The sequence below is a fragment of the Sarcophilus harrisii genome, chromosome 5 (genome assembly GCF_902635505.1).
Source record: "Sarcophilus harrisii chromosome 5, mSarHar1.11, whole genome shotgun sequence".
Taxonomy (NCBI): domain Eukaryota; kingdom Metazoa; phylum Chordata; class Mammalia; order Dasyuromorphia; family Dasyuridae; genus Sarcophilus; species Sarcophilus harrisii.
This window is the reverse complement of record NC_045430.1, coordinates 84806046-84826822: the sequence shown is the minus strand read 5'-3', so window position 1 is coordinate 84826822 and position 20777 is coordinate 84806046. Positions and strand designations below refer to the sequence as shown.

The 20777-nt window shown below is 38.9% G+C and overlaps 1 protein-coding gene across 1 annotated transcript; it reads right to left on the bottom strand.

The window, feature by feature from the left end:
* Positions 1-41: 41 nt before the first annotated feature.
* On the bottom strand, positions 42-10367 carry MMP19 (matrix metallopeptidase 19). Its single transcript, XM_003772160.4, has 9 exons — positions 9974-10367; positions 9517-9605; positions 7735-7865; positions 7320-7535; positions 4087-4332; positions 3489-3623; positions 2810-2974; positions 2284-2411; positions 42-2029 (listed from the first exon to the last, which is right to left on the bottom strand). The coding sequence occupies exons 1-9, from the start codon at positions 10061-10063 to the stop codon at positions 1736-1738; spliced, it is 1494 nt and encodes a 497-aa protein (XP_003772208.1). The 5' UTR covers positions 10064-10367; the 3' UTR covers positions 42-1735.
* Positions 10368-20777: the final 10410 nt, after the last annotated feature.

Sequence of the window (20777 nt, the reverse complement as noted above, 5' to 3'; positions counted from 1 at the left end):
ATGGATCAAATGAAATCCCCTAGTTACCACTGCTTGTATGTGTCTAAGGTAAGACCAGGCAGGATTCTGGGCCAATGCTAGGCTTCTACTACACCAATATGCCTCTGAAACCTTGTAGGAAAGTTTAGATATTATGTTCAGATTCTCAGCTCTACAAACTCATGAATTCTGTTTTAGAATTTTTTCATTTTTTCATAATTTTTTCTGAGAGAACTTTCAGATTTTTGCTTACAGGATGTATCCACCTTTTTTTAAAATTCCCTTCCCCACTTAACCTCTATAAAATTCTTAAGGAAAAAACCTCCTTAAAACAAAATTTGAAAACATGCTCAATATCTTTAAAATATTTAGTAATAATATTGTTGGTTAAAAAATATCTGAGGAATTTTGAGCAGAAATCACAAGTAATCCCAATTATGGATGCCAGTTCATTCAATGGCAAAAATAAATATATCCAACTAAATAACCAATACCAACCACAGGCATTCTCATCTGAAAACCGAATTATAGAGATCAAAAGTTTGCACGATGAACATAGAAACATTGCAAAGAATTAATGCTTTTAAAGGACACTTTCATCAAGGTAAGCTAGCCTGATAAATTGCTCTCTTCTATCTCTACTTCTCCATATTTCCTTCTAAATGTCTGGAACCAATCATTAGAATCAGAGGCATACTGACAAATTTGATCCTCCTGCAGACCACTCTGTTACCCAACTTATTTTGAGTCTTCTGGTACCCAAGGGAGTAGATCCTAGCTTCCTTACACTTAAAATTGGCATCTAGTTTTAAAAGTCTCATCACTTATATTAATAGCCTATTCTTACATTCTTTTCTTCCTTACTCCAGTGCTTAGAGTTTAATAAATGCATGATCTGATTTCTTTCTTTCATTAGTTCAACAAACATACTAAGCATCTATTTTGAAAAGCACACTGCTAGGTGCTTAGGTGGATAAAAACTTAAATAAAACTTAGTCCTTGCCCTCCAGGGGTTTACAATCTAACAAGAATAATAAGACATTTACAACAATAATTTTTATAAATTAGTGTATGATCAGTGCATAAAAGAAACACATCTGTGGTGAAAGAGAGATCACAACTTCCAGGGAGAGTTGTTTTATCATTTGATCACTAACTCATATTAACTTCACTTTAAAAAGTGACATATTTTGTCTCAATATCTTTGAGATATTTTTCAGGAATATCTCATTTGAGCTCTTCAAGGCTATGCATTAATTACAGCAAGAATTACAAAGAAAACTTAACCACACCAAGCTCTAGAAACATTTTTTGTCCCAGTTGGCAAACCTCCCTTTCCCTCTACTCCTAATCCTAAAGACATCTCTTATGTATAGTGAACAGTTGAAATGAGAGATGGCCCCTGACATCCAGAGCTGCCCTTAGACAAGGAGTTAACTGATGGTATCCTAGATAAGGGAGAAGTTGTGCCTGGCCAGGGAGTGGTTAATGTTAGATAGAAAAGAAAAAGTAACCCCTGCCAAGGTGGGGAAAGTGTAGTGGCCATCCAGGAGGGGTAGATGCACTAGGTCAAGGCAAGTCTTTAACCCAGAGGCAAAGTGCTACTGCCTGGACAAGAGGTAGGTTGTCCATCACTGATGGTCCTGTCCTTCACAGGGTACAAAAGTAGGGTCAATTCCTACTCCTGAGCAAAGGTGGTAGTAAGAAATGAAGAGGCATTATCTGGGGCTGAGAGAGATGTAGTCCTATTTGTGGCTCAGTGCGCAGTTGTTGGGATGGAGATGGTGGTGGTTGAGGTTGAGATATCTGTGGTTGGGGGGAAACAGTGCATCCAGTTCTGAGAAGTGTCCTTGGGAAAGCCTTTCTCCACTCGGAGCTGCTGGTTTAGGCGCCAGTACTTTTTACCCTTAAAGAAGTAGACTTTGCCATCCTGCCAGCTCAAGGCTGCGGAGGGCTTGTCCGGCACCCCAGTGAACAGCTTTCCTATCGGCTTGGGGTAACGGCTGAAATCATTCACTGCCAATTCATCCCATTGCCAATATCCAGAGCCCTGAGAATAAAAGAACAAAAAGTGTCAAGAATTTCCTGCAGCACCTTTGTAGTTTTTCTTTCCAGGGCAGCAGCCCCTCCCCCTTAAAATATTTTTAAGAATGCTATATTTCCACTGGGAAAGGACTTTCTCAACCACCATCACCATTCCTAAAGAGAATGCCAATTCCCTTTATTGGCAAAGCAAAGCCCTAAAGGAAAAACAGTCCCTCCCGTTAAGGCACTTACACTTTTACAAAGTTAAAGATTTTGTACCTTGAAGAGGAAAATTTTCTGGTTGAGGGGCCAGTACAGAGCTGCATCCAAGTTGGGTCCCACATCTCTTAGCCGCTTAGGGAAGCCAGGAACCAGTTTGAAACCCATATAGCGCCAGATCATATTGCCTAAAGAGATTAGGGGGAGAAAGGAAAAGGCCTTCAGTATATCTTTATCCCTTCCTTTCACAATTTTTCTTTATTTTCCAGGGACTCAGAGAAAGGATCTAATAGATCAGAAAGACCTGGGTTCAAGTACTACCCCTGAAAAAAAAACTAGCATTATGATCTTAAGGCACTAAACCTCTCAGGGCCTCCTGGTAACTCTTTAAGACTAGCTAAAAGTTACAGAAAAGATACTAGTCTACAACAATGAAAGGAGTTTTCCATACTGGGAGTTCCCTATACCAAGAAAACCATAGATCTGGACTTCCCCCTTTCCCCCCAGAAAAGCCCAAATGCCAAATCTTTATCCTCTTAAAACAGACTTTGTTCCCTTTTTTAAAAACACCTTATTCCTTCCTCACCCTTAAAGAAGTGGATCCATTTTGTACGGGGAGAGTAGACAGCAGCATCCAGGTTCCCTGGGAGTCCCTTCCATAAAGTCGCCACATGGAAAAGGGGCCCCAGTCTGGAACCAGTCACCGTCCATACATAGTCTCCTTTGAAGGCATATGTTTTTCCATAAGGGCCTGAAGAAGGGATGATGAGGGAAAGTGAAAAAGCAAAGCCAGGTCCAGGCCACACATACACACACACACACACACACACACACACACACCCTCACACCCTATCTGAAGTTCAAAGTTTATTTAAAAACAAGTGAGAGACAGTCTGTAGATAATGAAAAGGCTGCCAGCCTCAGAGCCAGGAAACCCTGGAGCCTGGCAAGACCACATTCAGCAATGCTTGGACACATACTCTGCAAATCATTTCACTTATCAATGTCCAGGTCTCTCTGGGACAATAAGTTACATTTGAACAGATCCGTAGCAGTAAAGGGAATTTTCACACTAGAAATCCCATACACAGATGAAATCACAAGTCAGAACACTCCCTCCCCCACCCCTTCCACATGTGTTCATTCTAGAGGCATGGAGTTCTACCTTCCAAGGCAGCCCTGAATCATTCCCATTTTTCCAGTTCTTAGGGATAAATGTCTGAGCCATTTTACTGAACTCTACCCTCAAGGGGGGAGGGGCTTACCCAGCATCATGGCATCCAGCTCTCCACTGCAGGGGTCAGGCATAGTTCCGGGCACTGTGGGCCCTGGGGTTACAATGGAAACTTCATTCCCTTCCTCTTCCTCCTCCTCCTCTCCACTGGGAGGGATCCTCTTGCCTGCAAATTAAATACACATCAGGGCTGGAGGAAAGGCATTTAAGATACCACATGTGAGAAAAAGGTTCCCAGGATCCTCTCATTTGCTTATCATTTGCTTAGAGATCTTGAGAAAGGATAAAAAGTCCATTTTGACTTCCAATAGAAAAAAAAAAAAAAACAAGGAAAGTCTGATGGCTTTTGGGTGCCAGGAAGTGGGAAAAAGTAAAATAACTAAAGTAATAAAATACTCTCTATTCCCAATAAGGAAACTGAGGGCACTGGGCTTAAGACTGCAGACACAAAGTTAAAGCCAAAGGAAAGGGGATCCCAATGTTGGATAAGAGGGAGCCAAGGTATGTCATTCCTAGAAACATCTCATTATAAAAGAAAGTGATATTTTGGGGGGTTGAGGAAAGAGAATATTCACTGAAGTAGGACACTTGGAGAAGCAAACACTTGGAGATGAAGAGGAGAGACTTACCATAGAGGGCCTGAATCCCTGCCACATCATCGGGATGAAGCTGAAAGTGAGGTCGGAAGCCAGAATAAACAGGTGCCATGAGAGCCTGTGGGTATCGGGAATGGCCCAGTCCTAGTGCATGGCCAAGCTCATGGGCTGCAATGATGCGAAGATTCACCCCCATTTTGGTCCCTTCTGTCCATTTCTCTGATTCATCAAAGTGCACACTGCCCGACTCAGGGATGTCAGCATGGGCTAAGACTTTTCCTGGGCATAGAGCATTGAGAAAGGGGAATTTAGTAACTGTTGCGTTTAAATATATAATTGCCCTCCAGTCACTTTATTCTCATTTCTCTTTCCCTTCAAGATCTTCTAGTTAGTCCCCCAAATCTTGTTTATGCTCTCCATCCCCATCCTAAACCTCAAAAGTGTCTTCTGGGGGGAAGACATGAATCAAAGGATGTGGAGCTGGAGTCTAGAGCTCAAATCAGTCTCTTCATTTTAGAGAAAAAGAAACCAAAGGTCCAAGTGGACTCAGGTAGCAGGGTATTTATATAACTACTATTTGCCAGATACTGTATTAAGTGCGCTCAAATTATCTCATTAGATCGTCACAACAACCCTAGAAGGTAAGTGTTATTACTACCCTCATTTTACAGATGATGGAAGTGAGGCAAAGAGAAGTTCACTCTCACCACCATTATCTGAGGCCTGATTTGTCCTCCCGGCTTCCTGACTCAAGGCAAAGACCACCCAGAGGCCTCAACAGGTGGTACATGGGGGAGCCAAGAGTCCAACCCAACCCTTCTAACTCCAAATCTAGGAATCTTTCCATAATGCTATCCTGTGTCTAGAAAAGAAAGGATGAATCAATCATTCAATCTCCATTAAGTTCCTACTATGTGTCGGGCACTGTGCTAAGTGGCAAGAATACAAAACAGAGGCAAGATACAGTCCTTCAAGGAGCTTGCAGACAAGAAAACTCAATGGGAATGTAGAAAAGGAGCCCAAGTTCTAATAAGGGAGCTTTAGGAAGCTGTCAAAATGGGGGAGAGATCATCGGGGAGGGGAGCAATGCACACAAATGTAGTAAGGAGTTCATAGACTAAATTGGTACTTAATAAAATCAGTTATTTGAGCTATAAATAAAATAAATACCACAATCCCTACTAGCAAACAGCTTATATTCTAAAACAGCACACAACAAGGGAAGAAATAGAAATATAGACATAATGTATATACGTATGTACAGAATAAAGAGGAATAAATACAAAGTGACAAGGAGGACACAAGTAGTTGAGAATCAAGAAGGACTTCATGAAAAAGTCTCTACATCTATATTTACATCTCTAGAAGACAGAAGTGAAAAAAGAGGGCATTCCAGACATGGGAGGATTAGCTAATCCAAAGGAATGGAAAAGGGAAGGTCATGACGTATGAGAAACAGAATAAAGACCATTTGGCTGTATCACAGAGACTGTGACAGGAAGAAGTATCCAATGAATATGGAAAGATAGGGCCAGATTGTAATTGCCCTTAAAAGGCCCTGAAGGAAGGAGTTTATATTTTATATTAGAGGCAATAACAAGGCATTTAAAATAGTTTACTGAGTAGGAGAAGGACCTGACCCCAGGCAAGCCTTTTAACCTTTGTGTTCCTCTTTCATCTCCTATAAACTGGATATAATATTAACAGCTATCTCCCAGAGTTGTTATGAGGATAAAATTAGGTAATATTTGTTACATGAATAAATTCTAGCTGTTATTATTATAGCACATTTGGCAAAAACTGGAAATTTGGAAGAGGGGTATGTTTGAAAGGAAAGATGAGGTTTTTGGGGGGCATGTTTAATTTGAAATGTCTTATAGATAATTGGTAATATGGGACTGAAGTTCAAAAAGATGATTTTTTTATGATTTTAATCAAAAAGATTAAAACTGAATATATTGATCTAGAAATCTTAAACTCATGGAAATTGATAAGATAACCAACTAAGAATAGAGAGAGAAAAGAAGGGAGCCTAGGACAGAACCTAGAATACTCCCAGTTAGGGGTTGTGTGACTTAGGTCCTGCCAAGGAGACTGAGAAAAAAACAGACATAGGAGGAGAGCCAGATAAGGACGAGACTAGAGGGGAACAGAGAGACAGAGACAAAGACAGAAGAGAGAGAGAGAGAGAGAGAGAGAGAGAGAGAGAGAGAGAAAGGGAGGGAAGGAGAGCAGGGAAGAAGGGAGAGAGAGACAAAGAGAGAAATGGAAGGGAGAGAAAGACACGGAGAAAGACACAAAGAGACAGAGAGATGGAAAGAGAGACTGGAGGAAAGAGAGGGAGAGAGAGCCATCTGCACCAGATAGAGGACTCTGGGGACTGAGTGTGGATCACAATATATAGCATTTTCACTCTTTTTGTTGTTTGTTTGCTTTTTGTTTTTTCTCTTTTTTTTTTTTGATATGATTTTTCCTGCTTAGCATGATAATTATGGAAATATGAATAAAAGAATTATACACGGTTAACATATATTGAATTACTTGGAGGAAGAGAGGGAGAAAAAATTTGGAACACAAGATTTTTCAAGGGTGAATTATGAATTATGAATTATGAATTATGAAGGGTGAATTGAAAATTATGTATGTGTTTGAAAATAAAAAGCTTTTAAAAAAGAGAGGGAGACAGAGACAAAGAGATAGAAAGATTGGAAGGGAGAGGGACACACACAGAAGGAGGCAAAGAGAAACAGAGCAAGAGAGCAAGAATAAGAGAGTCAGAGACACAGAGAGAGACAGAGACAGGAAGAGGCAGACAGACAGACAGAAAACCCAGAGAAAAGAGGATGGTCCACAGTGTCTAATGGAGCAGACAAAATGAGAAGAATGAGGACTTTAAAAAAGAAAAGAAAAGAAAACCATCAGGTTTGGTAAATAATATTGGTAACTATAGAGAAATAGTTTCTGATGAATGCAAAAGCTTGGGGAGTGAGAGGAAAGAAAGTAGAGGCAATAAATATAGAAAGCTTTCTTTATGAGTTTGACTGAAAGAAGAGGAGAGATATAGGATAATAGTTTAGATGGTATGGTAGGGCCTTGTGAAGGTTTTTTTTTTTTTTTTTTTTTTTAAGGCTAGGATAGTTTGGGCATGGTGGAAGACGGAAAGAACTAATAGGAAAAAGTTGAAGAATACAAAGAAGAGGGAGAATGATGATCAAGTTCACAATCTGCTGATGAGAGGGGACAAGATCAAAGGCACAGGGACTTACCAGGTCCATCAAAACCTTTTGAGCAATGGGGGCTGTGTTGGCCATGGAAGGAGAGACGGATATCTGCCCAGCCTGCCTGAACCTCTCGAAAGCTCAGGGAGGCCACCCTGCTCCAGTATCTGAAGGCAGTATGCAGGGCTGTCTTGGCAATGTGGACTGGGAGGGTAGATGGCCAATTCAAAATACGGAATGTTAGATGCCTCTTCCTCCAACGACCTGGGGAAGTTGGATATGAATCAGAAATCAAATGTTCTTACCAATCCAGACAGGGATGGAGAGAAAGAAACTCAAGCCCCTGTGTCCTCTCAGAGTCAACTCAGAACCATTTTAAGCTTAGTGGTCAGTTCATCTCTCCCATAACTTACAATGTTCCTCACTCTACCTTCCACATTCCCTTCTGAACTTCAACTCTCACCTAAAAGCAAATATTTTTGGGTCTTCTGGTTGAAAGGATCCTCCAGGCCACAGCGAGGCTGCCTCATTCGTGTCGTTGTTACCCAATCCAACTCCCCAGAGACTGGAAGCCCTGAAGCTTCCTGGAAGGACCTGGAAAAAAAAAAAAGAGAGAGAGAGAGGAAACCCATTTGGGTAAGAAGGATGATATGGTTGACAGTATTATGCTACTTGCTGCTTGAGACATTGTTTTCCAATACAGAAAGTCTGAGGATCATTGCATTTTTGTTTTGTTTTGTTTTTTGCCTCTAGTCCATATAGTTGAGGGTTGAGGAAGAGATTCTTTTCTATGTCCTTTAAAAAAAGGAAATGTTCAGTCTCCTATCATAGACTCCATTTCCAGCTCTGACTTTAATAAAATTCCCTTTTATGTCTAAGCAATTTTATTTAAAGCCATAGACTCTTTACTTTGTCCCTTCATCTAGATTAACTCTACTCTAAAGATTCTCTTATGAGAATTGCCAGCCATACAACATTCTCTTCTGGATCATGCTCTTCCTCTTCAGAGCTGTATTCCTTTTCCTCCTCTTCCTACCTTACTTCCAGAACTGAATTCATACCAAAGTCTAACTGGAACTGGGGAGAAGATGAGAAACTGGATAGCTGAAGGTCATTGAAGAATCAGCACAGAGAGATTTTTTTTTAAAAAGATGTGAGGCAGAGAAAATGGATTCCAATCTTGACCATGCTGCTTTCAGAGATAACCTTAGAGCATGTTCTCTACCCTTCAATTCTGGATATCTTCATTTTTAAAAATGAAGAAGGAGGTTGAACTGGATAATCCTTAAGATCCTTTTGAACTCTGAAAGGCTGTGATTTTGATACTCTGGAATACTTGTTAAAGTTCTGAATTGAACTCCATCCCCTCTAAAGTTGTTTTTTTCCCCCCACTAATCTTTAATTCTATGGATTAGTCAATGGTCTTGGCCTGGACTGGGTGAAAGTGGATGAACTCAGGCACTGTTAAACCCAGAATGTAATCAAAGGAAAAAATGGGGCTATGCTGCATTAAGGAACCTGTATCTCTCTCTCCTCTCCCTCCCTCCTTTCCACTTTCTCCCTCCTTCCCTCCATCCTTCCCATCTCTCTCTCTCTCTCTCTTCCCCTCTCTTCACCCTCCTCTTCCCCCTCTTCCCCTCTCTCTCTGTCTCTCTGTCTCTCTCCCCCCACCCTGTCTCTGTCTCTGACTCTCTCTCTGTGTCTCTCTCTGTCTTTCCATCTTTCTCCATTTCTCTCTGTGTGTGTGTGTGTGTGTTTCTCTCTTTGTATCTCTCTCTCTTTTGGCAGTTAGGGGGCATGCCATGGATAGGGCACTGGGCCTAGAGTCAGGAAGATCAGAGCGCAAATCTGGCCTCAGACACTTACTATCTTAATTTTTATTAATATGAGTCGCTTAATTTTTGTCTGCCTCAGTTACCTCAACTGTAAAATGGGGATAATAATCACATCTACATCACAAAGTTGTTGTGAAAATCAAATAAGGCAGCATCTATAAAGTGCTTAGAACAATGCCTGGCACATTTATTCTTAATAAATACTTATTCCCATCTCCTTCTTCACTATGTATTTATCTATCATTTATTTATCTATACATATGTATGTAGGGTATACATATATACATACACTACATATAGATAAATAGATAATTTGCCCATATATTTAACACCAATATTCTTCCTCAGTGCTTTATAGCTGAGGATCATAGTGTGCTACTTTGCCAACATTTCCATTCTTGATCTCTTACCTTACCGCTTCTGTCACCTCTTCTGGCTCAAAACCATCTGTCATTCTTTCCAGAGGCTTCTGAAGGTATCCATACTTTACTAGGTAATCCTAGGAAGGACAGCAATAAGGAATGGATCTGCAATTTTATTGGTAAAGGGAACTCCTAGTTAAGGAAAATCTTTCTATCTCCTTCAGTTTATGGAGTCAGAACTCAGGCGTCTGACTGATTAAACAAAATCCATAGGGAAACAAGAAGAAAGGATGGAGAAAACTATATTGCAGAGGGGGAGAGGAAAGAAAGAAGAGAAGAGCAAATCAAGATTAACAAGAAGACGGAACAGTGGAGAGAGGGAAGATTAGAAAGGAGGTGAGAAGTAGGGAATAAATGGAAAGTTTGGGGCAAGAGCTACCCCATCCTGCTAACTATCTTCTCTGCAAAACCCAGGGTCTTCCCCTTACCATTAATTGACACTCACCAGAGCCTCCTCCTCATCCACTAGGTTCACAGACTTTCCTGCCACCATTATGGGAAGGAGACATTCCAGCCACAGCAGCTCCCACTTCATGATCCTATCACAGACAGGGAACACCAAATCCAGGGAGAGTGTCTTGTCTACTGCAGCTGAAATCCCTGAAAAACAGGCTAAATTTGGGACTGAGAGATCTCCCAGGACTTTCAGTCCCCCGCCTTTGCTTGTAGTCCCTCTTTATAATATTTTAGCTGGGACTATGGAGGGGGAAGGGGGCAGAACAGGGAGGTGACTCAGTCTAGAAAAGAGATATGTTGCAACTATTCCTTTTAACTCTTGCCCTACTGGGAAGGAAAAGCCCTTTTCTGAGGATCTCTTGCATCTATATTCAGAAAGAGGAAGCCAAATGTCTGAATCTAAGCTGATCAAAGAAGATTGCTCTGATGGTGGTAATCTGGGAAGTATCTGAATTGGTCATCAGGGTTAGGTAACTCTAGGGAAAAGGTTAGGCTTGCCTGGAGTTGAGTCATTCTTAGACCCCCATCTAACCCAAACCCCAACCTGTCTTGTGGACATCTTCATGAAGATTATTTAATCTTTTAGCATTAATGGAACTGTCTAGTTCTCCCTGTTAACTGTTCAGTAAAAGGAGAAATATAACTAAGAGGCACAGTGTAACTGAAGTGCTTGATTTGGGGTAATTTGTAATGTCTGGAAGAGTCACTTCCTCATTCCTCAGTGTTATAACTCCTGCTAATTCACTGGACCAAATAAAGGTTAGTGTAGCAAAAATGTCCCTGAACTTGGAGCCAGGGAAAAAATGGGTTTGGATCTAGAGATTGATGCCTATCTGCTATAAGACTATGGGCAAATTACTTATACTCCCTATGCTTTAGAGTGTGAATCTTTAAAAGAGAAGTGACAATACCTCTTTTGAACAGTTTAAGCATTACATGAGACCACATACACTGAGTGCTTTATAAACCTTAAAATCACTACAAATGGTGGAAGTGAGAGATGAAGGATAAATAAAAGATACTAGGAAGAATATGATATACATACATGAATAGTTAATCAGATAAACATTTAAGTGTCTAATATGTGCCAGACATTGTGCTAAATTGTTAAATGCTGAAGATATAAACAGAATCAAAAGGTGGTCTTTGACCTCAAGAAATTCACAGCCTAATGGGGGAGATAGCATACAAACAACTACTGACAAGAAAGATGTAAGATAAACTGGAAATAAGGGAAGACATTTGGGAAGCTTATAAAGAAATATGTTCTAAGTGTCAAGTGGTTGGAATAAACAAAAACTATGGTGAGTTCAGAGAAGAGAAAGGAGAGCCCTTCGGGTGGAGGTGTTTAGGGAAGGTTTCATGGAAAGAAGATGTTCATTGAATTGGCCTGGAGATGTGGAGCAGGAGAGGAAAGAGTAAGAAATTTCTGATGTGAAAAACATTATCTCAACAACAGCTTGAAATTAATAAAGTACAAAACATTTGGGAGGGAGAAGGAGGAGTGAGTACATCAGTGTAAGTGAAGCAAAGAGGCAGCTTTTGTAAGGAAAGAGTGGAGATCTGTCTGGTAAGGAAGGTGAAGAGAAGACTAAAGAAAGACATTAAATGTTAGGCTAATAAATTTATCAAATAATGATGATGATGATGATTATGATAGCATACCTTGATTAAATTTGTTATTTTTATTAACAACAGTAAGATGCTATATAAATTTGATGCATTGTGACTACTTTAAAACATTTATTTTCACATAATCTCATCTGATCCTCCTAAATAGCTTAATGAGGTAGATAAAACATTTATATAACTCAATTCTATAAAGGGAACTGAGACTCAGAGTAATTAAGTGATTTGTCCAAAGCATACGTAGAGCCAGATAAAGCCCTCCTTCTGATCCTGATCTTTCTACCCGAAACTTCTCTGTTTCAATAGGGGACCTCCTAGAGACATCTTAAACCTTAGGAATAGGGATTGGGTTATTTTGTTAAAGTTTTCACCAGTAACTAGTTCTGACCTTTCTTCTCAGTTCTGATATATAAATACATAAAATAGGAACCCTGTAATGGGAAGAAGGGAAGCTCCTGATTCATTTGCCTCTGCATATATCGTTGTATTCTTGACTCACCCAGCATCCAGCACCCAATTGAGAAACAAATGTTCTGAGTCACAAATATACACATCCCAGCGGTGGTCAAAATAAAGTACAGAGAACAAATGACAGATCCTTAAGAGAGACTCATAATCCCAAATCATACTATCCCATTCCCCAAAGATAACCTGTCCAATATGAGGAGGGAACAAGGTGGAAGAGAAGGAACCAGTTGCATTCTGACTTCCTAAATATCCTTCCCTGTAATCTGATCTAGAAGTATTACCCGGCAGTCTTTGAGCCCTAACCTTAACCCTCAAGGAGAACTAGATGGGAACAGTGAAAGAAGATAGGGACTAGATAGACAAACCATACTAAGGAAATATAAATGAGTTGAAAATGATCTGTCCATCGAAGCACTGATTATATAAAGGGTATGACTAGGATGACTGGGACTTACAGGAGGGCAAGATGGGGTACTGACTCCCTCAGATGGCTCTGCAGGGGAGAACCACAATGAAGGACCAGAGACATATGATTAAAGGACCCCTACCAATAGTCAAACATGATGTGCTTTTTGATTATTTGGATCCCTTGTTGCCTCAAGTTTGGAAATCAGCAAAGACTGAATAATAAATGCCTTTAAAGGATACATAGTGACTCACTTCTCTATGACCACATACTATACTGGTTCTCAGTCTCCCATGGCCAACAAGACACAGGTTTATTCCTTCAAAAAATTGACATCTGGACTAGGAATTGAGGTTAGGGTCAGGACAAAGAATGGAGGATGTGATCATAGGGTGTTGGGAAATCCCACCAACACAATTCCATAAGGCCTGATTCCCTCAGTGATGCCACTTTCCTTCTCTGCCCCCAGATAGCAAGAGGAGGGGAAGAAGGAAAAGGTTATATTTCCCAGAGTACTTTTCTTTCTTTTTTTTTTTTTTAATAGCCTTTTATTTACAGGATATATGCATGGGTAACTTTACAGCATTAACAATTGCCAAACTTCTTGTTCCAATTTTTCACCTCTTACCCCCCACCCCCTCCCCCAGATGGCAGGATGACCAGTAGATGTTAAGTACATTAAAATATAAATTAGATACACAATAAGTATACATGACCAAAACGTTATTTTGCTGTACAAAAAGATTCAGACTCTCCCAGAGTACTTTTCAATAATTAGAAAGACATGAGAAGCAGGATGGTGACATGAAAAGTTCTCTACATCAATAGAAATGCAAGTTCAAAACATTCCTCCCACATTTGCTAGTTAAGTGACCATGAGTAAGATCTCGAATTTTAATTTCCACATCTGTAAAATGGAAACAAAATGCTAGTTGCGCCAACCTCACAGGACCATATAGAGAGTAAAATATAATGGATAGAAAGAACTTTGTAAACTCTAAAGAACATTGGGAACAAAGTGAAGTCCGTGTCTTCCTCAGAGATTTCTCAGCTAAGAAGAAACTAAAACCTTTTCTCTGGCTTATCCCCCTTTCTTTATCTTTGACACACCCTCCTTGCCTAAAAAAAAATTAGCAGTAGGTTGAGAAAGTCTTGGTCATCAATGGAGGCAGAGGAAAAAGTGGCTCAACCCCCCAAAAAACTGTACATCTCTGACTACAGAAAGGACAAGACCTAATACAGGACACAGGAAATGAGACACCAGGCTTTCATTAAGTCAGAGCCAGCTTAGGGGGTATCTCTGGATGTGTGTGAGAGAAATAATTCTTTTCTTTAATATTCTCAGAACTTTGACCGAATAGAGCTTGGAAGGGGCTTTCCTTTTCTGAGTATGGCTGCTAGCCATCTCTGTTGCCCTAGAAACCTCTATTTTTTTGAGAGGCAAATACCCCCTCCCCATTTAATTAGTCACGAGTTTCCTAGAAGCAGTATGGGAAGTGCCTGCCAGGGCTGTACACACAGCTGGAACTCATTAGACGGAATATTTGGAATCTGGATGAAGGGGCTGAGCCAAGACATTCAGTTCCTATGATTCTACAAAGGCTTCTTCCATATTCAGCATAGCAAAGGATAAAACTTCCTGCAGGTCTGCTGGTGTTTCCAAGATGCCTTCCTTGGGAGGAACAAGGCCTGGAGGATCATAGCCAGTCTCTCCTGATCCACACTCAAGACCCTGTTCCTGAGAAGAACAAAGAAACAAAGTAGGAATAGAGCAAGTGTATAGGGGAAAAATTTTTTTTCCAGTATTATCTAAAAAGTATGTATATATCCAGTTCTGAATTTTGAGAGAAAGGACTTCTGGGAATAGGCAATATGGGGTAGGAAAAAATAAAACAAAAACAATGAGTCTAGGCATGTAGAGCTACCTTCACAAACTAGTTCTGCTATCTGCTACCTGTATGAGCTTGAGGAAGTCACAAGTTAACCCTTTTAGACTTCATTTTTCTCATCTATAGAATAAGGGAATTGAATGGACCACTTGGTCTAAATAGTCCTAATATATTTAGGACTAAGTAGTCCTAAATATTATCCTTTGAAATAGAATCTAAGATCCTTCTTAAGACTGGTCAATGCAATGACCAACTATGCTTCCAAAAGACTCATAATGAATCATGCTACCCCACCACTAGACAGAGAAGTGATAGATTCAAGATGCAAAATAAGTTCTACATTTTCCAAAACAGCCAATGTAGGAATTTGCCTTTGTTGTTTATATGTATTGTTACAAGGACTGAGTTTTGTTCTTTCAATTTAGGCAGAGAATGAGAAGAGGGTGCTAGAGATAAGTGGCCAAAAAAAAAGAAAGAAAGAAAGGATTATTGATTCATTTTAATGCACAGAAGAGAGTAGAAGAAAGGATCAAAAGAAAAGCAGAAAAGCTGGATAGCTTTGAAAGACACATGTTGAAAAATAGAAAATTTTGATTACATCAAATTAAAAAGCTTCTGTACAAACAAAACTAATGTAAACAAGATTAGAAGGGAAGCAACAAACTGGGAAAACATCTTCACAGTTAAAGGTTCTGATAAAGGCCTCATTTCCAAAATATATAGAGAGCTGACTCTAATTTATAAGAAACCAAGCCATTCTCCAATTGATAAATGGTCAAAGGATATGAACAGACAATTTTCAGATGATGAAATTGAAATCATTACCACTCATATGAAAGAGTGTTCCAAATCATTATTAATCAGAGAAATGCAAATTAAGACAACTCTAAGATACCACTACATACTGTCAGATTGGCTAAGATGACAGGAAAAAATAATGATGAATGTTGGAGGGGATGCGGGAAAACTGGGACACTGATGCATTGTTGGTGGAGCTGTGAACGAATCCAACCATTCTGGAGAGCAATCTGGAATTATGCCCAAAAAGTTATGAAACTTTGCATACCCTTTGATCCAGCAGTGTTTCTACTGGGCTTATACCCCAAGGAGATACTAAAGAAGGGAAAGGAACCAGTATGTGCCAGAATGTTTGTGGCAGCCCTATTTGTAGTGGCTAGAAACTGGAAACTGAGTGGATGCCCATCAATTGGAGAATGGTTGGGTAAATTGTGGTATATGAATGTTATGGAATATTATTGTTCTGTAAGAAATGACCAGCAAAATGAATACAGAGAAGCTTGGAGAGAATTACATGAACTCATGCTAAGTGAAATGAGCAGAACCAAGAGATCATTATATACGTCAACAACGATACTGTATAAAGATGCATTCTGATGAAAGGGGATTTCTTTGACAAAGAGATCTATTTCAGTTTCAATTGATCAATGATGGACAGAAGCAGCTACACCCAAAGAAAAAAACACTGGGAAATGAATGTAAACTGTTTGCATTTTTGTTTTTCTTCCCGGGTTATTTCTACCTTCTGAATCCAATTCTCCCTGTGCAACAAGAAAACTGTTTGGATCTGCACACATACATTGTATCTAGGATATACTAGGACATATTCAACATATATAGGACTGCTTGCCATCTAGGGGAGGGGGTGGAGGGTGGGAGGGAAAAATCGGAACAGAAGTGAGTGCAAGGGATAATGTTGTAAAAAAAAAAAAAATTACCCTGGCATGGATTCTGTCAATAAAAAGTTACTATAATAAAAAAAAAAAAGAAAACAAATAGGCCAATTTAGTTACTACCTTGTATTTCCAAATTATATGTGGAAGGTACTCCCTCTTATGTTGATATTTGCTTTACAAAATATGCAGAAAAAATTATTTGTATAAAAAATACTGACTTTAAAAAATCACCTTGAGCAGAAATACATCCCTCAGATTAAGATTGGGGAGAGACATCAACTGTTCTGAGGACCAGAAACAGTCAGATATATCAACTGTGCAAACCTATTTGAAGGCAGAGCTATGGGACATTGTTGTCCATCAGCTCATTTATATATGACTACTCTGAGAATTTGAAGATTATAATCAAAAAAATTATAAATCAAAGAATTGCTTGGGAACTTCTGGAAAATTGTAAAGATTGTTTGGTTCACATTACATTGAATTCCCAATCCCTATGTTTTTGCCTGCCTGCATTTTGGATTTCCTTCGCAAGCTAATTGTACAATATTTCAGAGTCCGATTCTTTTTGTACAGCAAAATAACGGTTTGGTCATGTATACTTATTTTGTATTTCATTTATACTTTAATGTATTTAACATGTATTGGTCATCCTGCCATCTAGGGGAGGGGGTGAGGGGAAGGAGGAGAAAAATTGGAACAAAAGGTTTGGCAATTATCAATGCTGTAAAATTAACCATGCATATAACTTGTAAATAAAAAGCTATTAAAAAGATAAAAAAAAAGAAAGACACATGTTGAATATATTATATATTTTAAAAGAAATCAAACTACATAATAAAGGCTTGCAGTTTCATGTATTGTCCTCTCTTTCTGCTCTATTAGGTATATGGAAAATCTTGTTTTATTTATTATTTGTTAAGTGCAGAATAAAAACAATTGAATTCTCTAAAAAAAGGGAGAGGCTATAAGGTCAAGGACAAGGACTGTTTTCATTTTTTGTCATTGCATGCCCAGTTTGTACCACAATTCCCTGTTCATAGCAGACACTTAATAAACCTTTATTGAATTTTAATCACCGACCTTGCAAATTTCCTTCTCAGTTCCTAACTGTAGCAGGAAGGATGTGAATTTAAATTTCAGGGGTTAAATTTTCCAATGATCACAGAGGCATGGAAAGGCTATCTATGGCTTTTCCTAAAAAAAATAGAAAGTTATATATAACAGATTTCCAGTTTCGTGTGCAATCATCTTTTTTATTAGACTATATTATGAACATGCTTGTTTTATTCCATAAATTAAGTAAATAAATGAAAATTTAAAAGTTCATAGCCAGCAGCTTAAAAAAAAGAAAACAAAATAAGAGCGCTTCCTCTGCTCCCTAGGTATTATTAAGTGAGGGGTCTTCCAATAAGGACTAAGGAAAGGAGAAAAATCCTCTTCTTAATGATTTGAATAAAGGTATATCTGGCTTCCTTCTCAGATCTGCAGATGACACAAAGTTGAAAGGACTAGTTAGTCAGATAGTCAATAATTACTTATCAAGTGTCTGCTATGTGCCAGAAACAGTGATAAATGCTGAGGATACAAAAAGGACAACAGCCCTTGCCCTCCAGAAACTCCCAATCTAGTGAGTAGCTAACATACTGGAGTATATTATTGGAGTCAGGATCCCCAAGAATATTGACAGGCCAGAGTATTCGCCTGAATCTAACAAGATTAAATTCAGCTGGGATAAATGTAAAGTATTATACTTGGGCACACACACATAGATAGACCCTTCAGAAGTATAAAACTGGAGAGTGTGCTAGGACATTAATTGTTCTAAAAAAGATCTGTAGGGCTTAGTGGACTCCAAGCTCAAAATGAATCAGCAACATAATATAGCAGCCCCCCCCCCCAAAAAAAAAAACTGATTCAGTTTTCAGCTGCATTAAAAGAGGCATAGCTTCTAAGGAAAAAGGAGGTAATGATCTCACTTTTCCCTGGCCCCCTCTGACTTCATCTGGAGTATTACATTCAGTTAAACATGCATCATAGTTTAAGAGTCAGCAACAAGATGTAGCAGCCAAAAAAACCGCAAAAAAACCAAAACTGATTCAATTTTGGGCTGTACCAAAAGAGGCATAGCTTCTAGGAAAAGATGAGGTGATGATCTCACTTTTCCCTGCCCCCCTCAGACCTCATCTGGAGTTATTATTTTCAGTTTCATAGTTTCATAGTTTAAGAAGAACACATATAAACTGACAAGTATCCAGATCAGGGAAAATTGGGTAGTTGAAAAGGTTTGAGTTTGTGTCATAATATAATCAGTCTGAGGAACTGGGGATATTTAAATCGGAGAAAAGAAGACTAGGAGATATCTAGTCTACAACTTTTTTCAGATATTTGAAGAGTGCCGTGTGGAGAAGGAAATCAGACATGTTCTGTTTGACCTCAGATGACAGAACCAGAACAATGGATAGAGGCTATAAAGAAGCAAAATTAAGTGGAATACACACACACACACACACACACACACACACACAAAAGAATTACAGTTGTCCAAAAGTGAAGTTGGCTACATAGCTAGGGAGTTCCCACTCTTTGGAGGTCTTCAAGCACAGGTTAGAGGGCTATTTGTCAAGTTTATTGTTGTGTCCATTCCTTCTGTGAATGGGTTGGACTAGATTGCCACTCTCTAATTTTGAATTTCTGTTATCTTGTGAGTCAATGTCTGGTGATAGTGGTACTGAGGCAAGTGTCAATCTGGTAACAATCTTAGAGAGATTGGCTCTCTTACTGGAATATGTATCTAGGATGTGACAGAAATACTCCTAAGATTTGTAGAACCAAATGATTACTACTAACTTATGGTGATTCATGTGGGCACACATGATACTTCTAAAAGAAACCTAGAAAGCATTACTAAAGATTACAAAATCTTGAATAAGAAGTTAAAGACCTTAAGGGTGCAGATAATATTTTCATCATTGTCCATGAAAGCAGAAGCATAACCAGGGTTGGGTGATCAGAATTATGCACCAGGATGCCACAATTTAGAGAGTATTAGTGATACTTGAATAGCTGAGAACTAGATTTGGAATCAGGCACACTTCAAGTTTCAACCCTGCCTCAAGTGTCAAATAGTTATAACCTTGAGTAAATGACTTTGAAGAACCTTTAGAAGTCCATTACTTCATTGTTGATGGAGTTGTGAAATGATCCAAGCATTCTGGAGAGCAATTTGGAGCTATGCCTAAAGGGCTATCAAACTGTGCATACCCTCTGATCCAACAATGTCACCACTGGGTCTCTATCCAAAGAGATCATAAAAGAGGGAAAAGGGCCCATATTGCAAAAATGTTTGTAGCAACCCTTTTTGTGGTAGCAAAGAACTGGAAATTGAGTAGATGCCCCTCAGTTGGGGAATGGCTGAATATGTTATGGTATATGAAGGTAATGAAATATTGTTGTTCTATAACATGAGCAGCCTGATTTTAGAAAAGCCTGGAAAGACTTCCAGGAGCTGATGCTGATTGAAGTGAGCAGAATCAGGAAAACATTATATACAATAATAACAAAATTATGTGATGGTCAATTGTGATAGACTTGGCTCTTTTCAACAATGAGGTGATTCAAGGCAATTGCAATAGATTTGGAATGGAAAATGCCACCCACATACAGAGACAGAACTATGGAGATTGAATGAGAATAGAAACATAGTATTTTCACTTTTTGTTTGTTTTTTTCTTTCTCATGGTTTTTTCCCTTTTGGTCTGATCTTTCTTGCATAGCATGACAAATGTAGAAATATGTTTAAAAGAATTGTACATATTTAACCTATATCAGATTGCTTGCTGTCTTGGGAAGAGGGGAGGTAAGGAAGGGAGGGAGAAAAATTTGAAACACAAAGTCCTACAAAAATAAATGTTTGAAAGCTATTAAAAAAATAAGCCTATGACTTTAAATCCTTCATTTTATAGATGAAGAAATGAAGATCTAGAGGGGCAGCTTGGTTGTAGAATAGATTGAGAATTGGCTCAGGAGTTAGGAAGTACTGAGTTCAAATCCAGTCTCAGACACTAGCTATGTGATCTTAGGCAAATCTCTTAGCCTCTGTTAAGACTCAACTCCTGATCTGTTAAATAGGGATAACTACAGCACCTCCTAACAAATCTTAAAGTACTAATGCACACTAGCTATTGTTATTATTATGATAACTTATCCATGGTCACACAGGAAATAAGTGGCAAATCCAGGATTCAAACCCAGGTTGCCTTGTCTACAAATCTTGTCTTCTTTCTACTAAAGTATGATAATACTAATTATTATTATTAGCATCACCATTATCATTGTTATTATTACTTGCCCGTGGTCAAAAAAGAAGTAACTGACAGGACTCAAATTCAGGTCATCTCACTCCAAACAGAGCCTTATTTCCCCCTATAAGATGGACAGTTTCCCTTCTGGTAAAATGGACACAATAATCCTAATAGCATCTATTTCACATGATCCTGTAAATGCCAGGAATGCTAAATGAATAAATGAAAAGCACATAATAAACTCATACAATCAGCAAGAAACCATATTTAAGCCCTTTGCATATAAATAATGAAAACATGACAGCTCCTGCCCTTAAGAAGCTTATATTGTAGTCTGGGGAGACCACACATATAAAAGAGAAGCAGCCAGGGAAGGTGTTTTAGTTTAGCAAGTCAGACGGGT

Coding starts and splice junctions, on each gene's coding strand:
- MMP19 (XM_003772160.4), bottom strand. CDS start 10,063: ATGAAGTGGGAGCTGCTGTGGCTGGAATGTCTCCTTCCCATAATGGTG. Junction 7,866..9,516: donor GAGGTGACAGAAGCGGTAAG/GTAAGAGATCAA, acceptor TTTTTTTTCCAG/GTCCTTCCAGGAAGCTTCAG. Junction 2,030..2,283: donor AGAAAATTTTCCTCTTCAAG/GTACAAAATCTT, acceptor TTTTATTCTCAG/GGCTCTGGATATTGGCAATG.